General features: G+C 43.9%; 1 protein-coding gene across 1 annotated transcript; it reads left to right on the top strand.

Moving 5' to 3' along the window:
• Positions 1 to 677: 677 nt before the first annotated feature.
• On the top strand, positions 678 to 6,859 carry LOC138982509 (leucine-rich repeat-containing protein 15-like). The gene is made up of 2 exons (XM_070355813.1): positions 678 to 1,531; positions 3,181 to 6,859. The coding sequence occupies exon 2, from the start codon at positions 3,219 to 3,221 to the stop codon at positions 4,545 to 4,547; it is 1,329 nt and encodes a 442-aa protein (XP_070211914.1). The 5' UTR covers positions 678 to 1,531; positions 3,181 to 3,218; the 3' UTR covers positions 4,548 to 6,859.
• Positions 6,860 to 7,351: the final 492 nt, after the last annotated feature.

Raw genomic sequence — 7,351 nt, 5'->3', positions numbered from 1 at the left:
TTTTCTCTCTATTCACTAAAAACATGGAATGGGAATTTACCGGATGCAGCCTGTCATAACTGACCTCTGACCTGGCTCTTCCTATTGTCTGAGCTGCCAACATAAGAGTACATATTGCACTCTACACTTTTCCGCCAACGGCTGCATCCTAATGTTAATCACGCCACTCTGTGTCTCAGTAGCTCTGTTAGCGTATGTTGAATACAGGTAGATCAGTAACTCCGACAAGTAAATTAATGTTGGTTCTTCGATCCGATTCTCTTCCGTTTCAACTTTTTTCATTTCTCGATCTAAAAGTCCGGGCGGAACAAGTGCCGAAAATTCGCGCGGAGTTTGAGATAAAAGTTCGCGCGGAATTGCGCGCGGACTTTCTGGCCAATCAACGACGGCCGGAATTCCGCGCGTCGATCGATGGCCGATTTGGCTTTCCATATTCAATGGTTCACTTGTTCGACTCCCTGCCAGAATAATCGGTGACTTTGAATTACATAATAGCACGCGTCAGTGACCGATTTCTGTTCGACATTTGGACCGTAAACCGAGCATTCGTGGCGCACCCACTGACAACAGATTACCGTACACCTCCGGGACAACCTGTGTCTGGCCTGTCTGAAAACACCTCCGCGTAAGGGGTTTTGCTGCCAGCGGCAGCGCGGCACGGTGAAGATAAAAAGGGAATATTTTGTCTGCCCGCGCGGCAGCAAGCAGGATGTCTCTGAACTGCGTATTTCTTTTCTCAATCTTTTGTTGGTGTTTGTTTTTGTTTTGAATCCGGATAAGGATTGTTACTTTAATCATGTTCGACATTTTCTTTCTGTCTTTCTTTTCTTTCTTTCTTTGTTTGTTTCTTTTTTTGTTTGTTTCTTTCTTTTTTTTCTTTCTTTCGTTTTTTCTTTCTTTTCTTTCTTTCTTTCATTCTTTCATTCTTTCTTTCATTCATTCTTTCCTGTTTTCTTCTGTTGCTTTAGTATAGTGGGAAAATAAACGAGACGGGGCTCAATTGATGTTTGCGGAATGTATGAGTAATACCATTTTGCAATCGTGTAGGCAAATGCAACCCGAGAATGAAGGTGTTTATCGTCAGAAAGACATTACTCCAAAGAAGAACAATTCAGTCTAGCAAAACCGGAACTTGATAACAAGTGCGGCACGGTTATCCGACTCGCTTATAAACAATTAACAACAACAAAACAGAGCGGAGGATGGTAGGTATAGTTGGCAAACCGTGAGTCTAGAAATCCGAGAAGTGCACGAGAATAACTTGGATGGGTTTGCCCCAAAACACTGTCACCATTGTCACAACATCCTCGTAGTGTGTATGACCACATTAGCTTGCCATATATGGCATTCGCTAAGACAGCCAGCCTCTGTATCTCTGTGGGAGCCACGGACGCGACATATAAGATTAATATATGGGGCCAACTAGCTGCAGATTGATGTGAAAGATGAGATAACTCTGTTATACTGAAGCGAGCGCTTGTTGGATGTGCTGTAAAGGAGCAGTTCTGTGTGTTTTCTTTGGAAGTTACAGGTTAGTTTTGTTTTTGTACCTGCATCCCCTGAACAGTTCTGTGTGTTTCCATTGCAACAGGATTTCTCTGTGTGTGTTAAATTGTTGTTTACTTTTTTGTGTGAACAGGAAAAAGAGTCTTTAAACATGTAAGGTTGTTGTTGTTGTTGCTGTTGTTGTTGTTGTTGTTGTTGTTATTGTTGTTTATTTGTTTGTTTTATTCTGTTTAATTCGATCAGTTCCAGGTTCTAATTTTGAGATGAAGAAAGGAACGTTTTACTGGTTTTCATTTTGTTTGTGTCACTTGTTTAAACTCTTTTTTGTTGTGGTGATAAACTGGCTTTTTAAAATTGAAAAATATTAAAACTATAGTTAACTATGTAGTTGCCGAGGTCACAAAGAATTCAGGGTTTTTTTGTGGGGAGGAGGGGGGGGTGTGGAGGTTACATACTCTGCTCAGTAACAAAAGTTCATTTATTAAGATCATATACCTGTGCTGCTAGTGTATAGCCAGCTAGCTTACTAACTTGCCACATTTAAGAAATGAGTTTTTTAAGTCAAGAAAAACAGAAAAATCCGAACAAAGATGCAAATTAGCATAGACTGTACGTATAAATGAAGAAGAGAATTTGTCAGTGTTTCAAGATATTGTAACTAAAAGAATGAAATTTTAAAAATCTGAAAAAAAAATCCAGTTTGTGATCAAAGTTGCACAGTGGACTATCAGTTGTGTGTAGTTTTTTTTTCTGAACACGATCGAGCTAAAGTTGATTTTTGCATTTCTTATTATTTTGTAAAACAGCATTACGAGATAAAAGCGTGTGATCTGTTAGTTTGCATTATTTTTTTGTTTTGTTTTTGTTTTGTTTGGTTGATGCTTCGGTCTATTGTTTTCAAAGCGTTTTTGATGGGTTTTTACTAAAAATTGCTAATGCATCGTTGCAAGGACGAACGATAACAGGTCGTAACAGAACCACGCCGAGCTAATTCTACTTCTTTTGTTACTGAAAAAAGAAACTCTTCCTCGGACACCATTTCTACTGTCCACTACTTCCTCGATCCTCTGATAGATACACACATACTATCCCTATTTTTGTTTGATGCACTTTTTTACATTTTGACGTGCATATTAATTCCAGTTTTTGGCTCACGTAAGTGTAGCCTATGCGATCGTAACTTTGTCTGTCTGTGCGTGCGTGCGTGCGTGCGTGCGTGCGTCTGTGCGTGTGTATGTCTGTGGTAGAAACTCTAACATTTGAAGACGTCACATTACATTGACGTCACATTATGACGTAAGAGGGTTAGACGTCACGCGAAGGAAGAACTGACAGTCTCGGTCATTATTATTTTGAGCGCGCCGAGACTAGTTGGCAGTCGTGTCCTTGTAAGTAGGCTACATGCAGACAGACAGATCTAGATCTAGTGTCTCGCTTTCTTGCACAGTTTCACCTATGCTCTTTCTGTGTGTGTGTGTGTGTGTGTGTGTGTGTGTGTGTGTGTGTGTGTGTGTGTGTGTGTATGTGTTTGTTAGTGTGTGTGTGTGTGTGTGTGTGTGTGTGTGTGTGACGGAGTGATTGAGTTTGTGTTACTGTTTGTCGATTTCTTACGTGAGCCTTGATGGCTTCGCCTCTTGTTCTACATTGTTTTCCCACCGTCTCTGTTTCACACAGAAGCGGAAAAAACGTATCTACCGTCACGACCAGCCACAATGACGTCAAGACCAAGACCTACACAGTCGCTCTCTTCCACTCTCCTTCTTTCCCTTCTTTGCTTATTACTGTGTGACGTCACGAGGGGACAGAGGTGCCCGGAAGACTGCAACTGTTTCGGTTCGTTCGTGGCGTGTCACAAGTTCACGGTGGAAAGGCTCTCCAGCCTTCCCAACACTGCACAAACTCTCGTCCTCAGTAGCGGCAACATCAGCAGCTTCCCACGAGGGTTCGTCAAACAGTTCCCGCAACTCACCTTCTTGGAGATCCAGAACACCCAGGTGGAGACCATCGCGGAAGGAACATTCTCCGGAGTTTCGGACCTTGACCAGCTTGCAATGACGGACTGTCGCTTCGGGATCATCGAGGCGGGCGCGTTCAGCGACATGAGCGCCGTGTCGCAGTTCCTGGTGTCAGGCTCTCAGATCGGGACCATACGCACGCAGGCGTTCTCCTCCCTGCACAACGTGGGCGAGTTCTCCATCTGGTCCACCACGATCGACACGGTGGAGCCCATGGCCTTCAGCAACCTGTCGGACTTTCACTCCTTTGCCTTCTACCTCAACAACGTCACCACGCTGGCCAAGGACGCCTTCGCGGCGGTCACCAACTTCGGTAAGGTGGACGTGTACCTCAACAGGTTCACCAGCATCCAAGGCAGTGCGGTGGTGCCCCTGAACGCAGCCACCAGTGACATGAACCTGTACTCCAACGTGTTCGCCTGTGAGTGCGGTATCGTGCAGACCTTCCACCGCCCTCTCCTGTTGCGCTTCCTCATGTCGCAGAAATGCCTGATGCCCGGGGCGGAGGTGGCGGTCAGACTCTCCGAAGTGCCCCTCGCTCAGATGTGTATCGATGAACCAACGACGAAGACACACGGCAAAACTTACCAAACCAAAACTACCCAGGGCGCCGGCAAAACCTACCCGACATCAACCGCCAAAACAGACCTCAATGCCGGAACTTCAACGCCATCCTACGTAACATCTAGCCAAAGTAACTCTAATCTGAAGACCACCCCTTCAAAACCGGTCACAGTGAAAAATCCGAACCAGGGCCTCTCGTCTCCCAGTTCCCACGGGTCACAGCATGGGACCACCACACCACATTCCCCTGCAGAGGTTTCGGTCACTTCCACCAGGAGTTACGTCACACGCATGAGCTTATCGAGTACTGTAGAGGGAACCCATTCCGGAAGCGGACAAAACAGCGGCGAGCTGTCTGACGGCGCTACCAGCTTGGGAAGCGGGCTTGGCTCGGTGACACAGGCTTCTGTTGTTTCCTTTTTGGCGACAGTGACAACAGCGTGGATTGTTTCCGTTGTTTGAAGTAATCTTGATGCGACCGACGCAGCCCTGTTAAGGGCCCGTTTTAAGTGTTTATAGGTCTCAACAGCTGTTAGTCACATTCTGATAATCATCGCTCCACGGCTATCGCCAGTTATCTCTCTGACCGCCGGGACGCTAAAGTCCTACGCGAATCTATCAAATGTGACCCTCCACCACGGAATGAGTCGCATGTCACCTTTGCATGATTTTCATATTTTTACATTTTCCTGCAGAGTTTTTTTTTATGCTCTATCCAGTGGTGAAAACCGTTTTAGAAAAGAGCGAAAACTTTGAGTTATAAGCCTGTGACTAAGGTGACTCTCACACTGTTACCAGACACTCCCCGGACTTATATTAAGCTAGCGCAGAACCGCGCGAGGTGACATGCGACTCATTTCGTGGTGGAGGGTCACAAATCAAGAATACAGAGTTATCTCCCATATGTTGTTCGCGAGACGAAAATGATGGCAGATTGGCCCACTTCGACAGTGATCTCCGTTCTGTTCTTCACAGTTATGATAAAGACATCGTTCTAAGGTCAAAACAAGTCGAAATGTTGGGACTGCTGCCGGAAGGAGACCGTAATATATGGTTGCATCACTACAGAAAAAATCGTCTGCTCAGTCCAGCGAGCGCCGAAACCAAACGGTTGATTATCACGTGACACTTTTGCCATATTTAGGGTTGTTTGCACAGTAAATACAGCCGCGAAAAATAGCTCGCTTGAAACTGTCTTACATCGACGATCGCGAATCTGCTTATATCCATAACACATTACGAAAAGATTTAAATAATGATTTAAAAAATCGATTTCCTCGCCAGACAAGAAAAACCAAGGCATCCTGTCAGGGATAGAATGAGCCGAACTCATTTTTGACCTGAGGTCAGACGGGGTGCTGTTAGTCACTGCAGAAGAACTCTCGGGCGGGGCAGGATACAACGATGTCTATTGTGTGATTTTTGGGAATGCGGAACAGGACAGAATTAGCAACTTAGCCTGAGAAGCCAGATGTTTGTCATCATGTTCGCTTTCTGCTGTTACAATTTCGAAATCTGATTTATCGTCATTCCATAAAGTATCGCATCGGGTTCAGCTTGAACCCCAGTGACCCGAATTCTTATTGGAGCTTGAAAGAAAAGTACCTGCCTGTGACGCGAACATTTCCGAATGTTTTAATTTTGAAATCATATATATATCAAACAGAAAGTTTTGCTGCGTGGCCTGCGGCAAATATTGAAATGTGAACCAGCTGTTTTGTCACTTATATCTGACCCACATAGTGAAAGTCGGTGGCCTTGAATGATTCAGAGATTTATTAGGGGTTGCCGCTTAGAGAGCGAGAATTCGGTAGCAATGAGTCATTTCTTCAAAGACCGCCCTAGCCTCCACCCACCTACCGCTATCCTTGGCACAAAGGGTCAAAAATCCCAAAAATAAGGCCTTAAAAAAATAAGCCCTTATTTTCAAAATAAGGCCTTATTTTTGGAAATAAGCCCTTATTTTCGAGAAATAAGGCCTTCTTTTGAAAATAAGGCCTTAAATCTCTATAGTCATTAAAAATGAGGGCGCAAAGAAATAAGGCCTTATCTATTTTAAGACCTTAATAAAATAAGGCCTTATTTTCGATAAGGCCTTATTTTTCTGCGCATCACTACTGCTCACCCTAATAGCTGCAGCACACAATAACTTAATGACACATATAGACGACAACACACATACACTCATACGCACGCGCACACTCATGAACGCACATATGCGCGTGAGCGCGAAAAAAGAGATACGGAATGGAACAAGAGAAAACATTTCCAAACGATAAACATTATGACACTGGTTGAAATCGGTTGTCGTACCTGGACTCTCCTGTGACCTGTACCTACCCTAACGCATTCAGTTTGCAAACACACACACACACGCACTCACACACACAAACCCAGACACAAAGACACACGGCAGACACATAAAGACATTACAACACACAAACACACACGCACGCACACACACCCTCTCTCTCTCCCTCTTTCTATCTTTCTCTCTCTGTCTGTCAGTCCGTCCGTCAGTTCGTTCGTCAGTCCGTCTGTCTATCTGTCTCAGTGTTTGTCTGTGTCTCTCCTCTCTCTCTCTCTAACGCCGCTCTCTCTGTGTACCAGCATACAACTGAGAGGCGAAAAAATAAGGCCTTAAGAAAATAAGGGCTTATTTTTTTAAGGCCTTATTTCCAATATGACCTTAGAAAAATAAGGCCTTGTTTCTGGTGAGGCCTTATTCTAAAATAAGGCCTTAAAAAATAAGCCCATAAAAAAATAAGCCCTTATTTTAGAAATAAGGCCTTATTTCTTGAAAATAAGCCCTTATTTTCTGAAATAAGGCCTTATTCAATTAAGGCCTTATTTTGGGGATTTTTGACCCTTTGTGCCAAGGATACCGCCACCACCCCTCCAGCACATTCACCAGCCCATACACAACCACACACACAAACACACACAGCGCGCTCAACATCTTATTTTAATTCTTCAAAGTTGCACAGATTGACTGAAGTGGAAGGTTGTTTAGACCATGGCACGAGCACACATTTTAACGTACGTTCAGTCGCTATCTTTATCATTTTGAATCAGTCAATCCAATGCACACTTGGGGAAGAGTTCGCTCTATACGCATTATATATATATATATAAAAAAAGTTGTAGTTCTCGCTACACTGTGTGTTGTTGTTTTCAAGTACTGTCGTCTGATGACTTTGATTGTGTAATATATGTATGTAAATCAATGTGAATAAAGCTAATGATTTTTCTAATTGAACAGCCTT

Source organism: Littorina saxatilis, linkage group LG12 (genome assembly GCF_037325665.1).
Source record: "Littorina saxatilis isolate snail1 linkage group LG12, US_GU_Lsax_2.0, whole genome shotgun sequence".
Taxonomy (NCBI): Eukaryota; Metazoa; Mollusca; class Gastropoda; order Littorinimorpha; family Littorinidae; genus Littorina; species Littorina saxatilis.
This window is presented reverse-complemented; position numbering and strand designations above follow the sequence as displayed.

Coding starts and splice junctions, on each gene's coding strand:
- LOC138982509 (XM_070355813.1), top strand. CDS start 3,219: ATGACGTCAAGACCAAGACCTACACAGTCGCTCTCTTCCACTCTCCTT.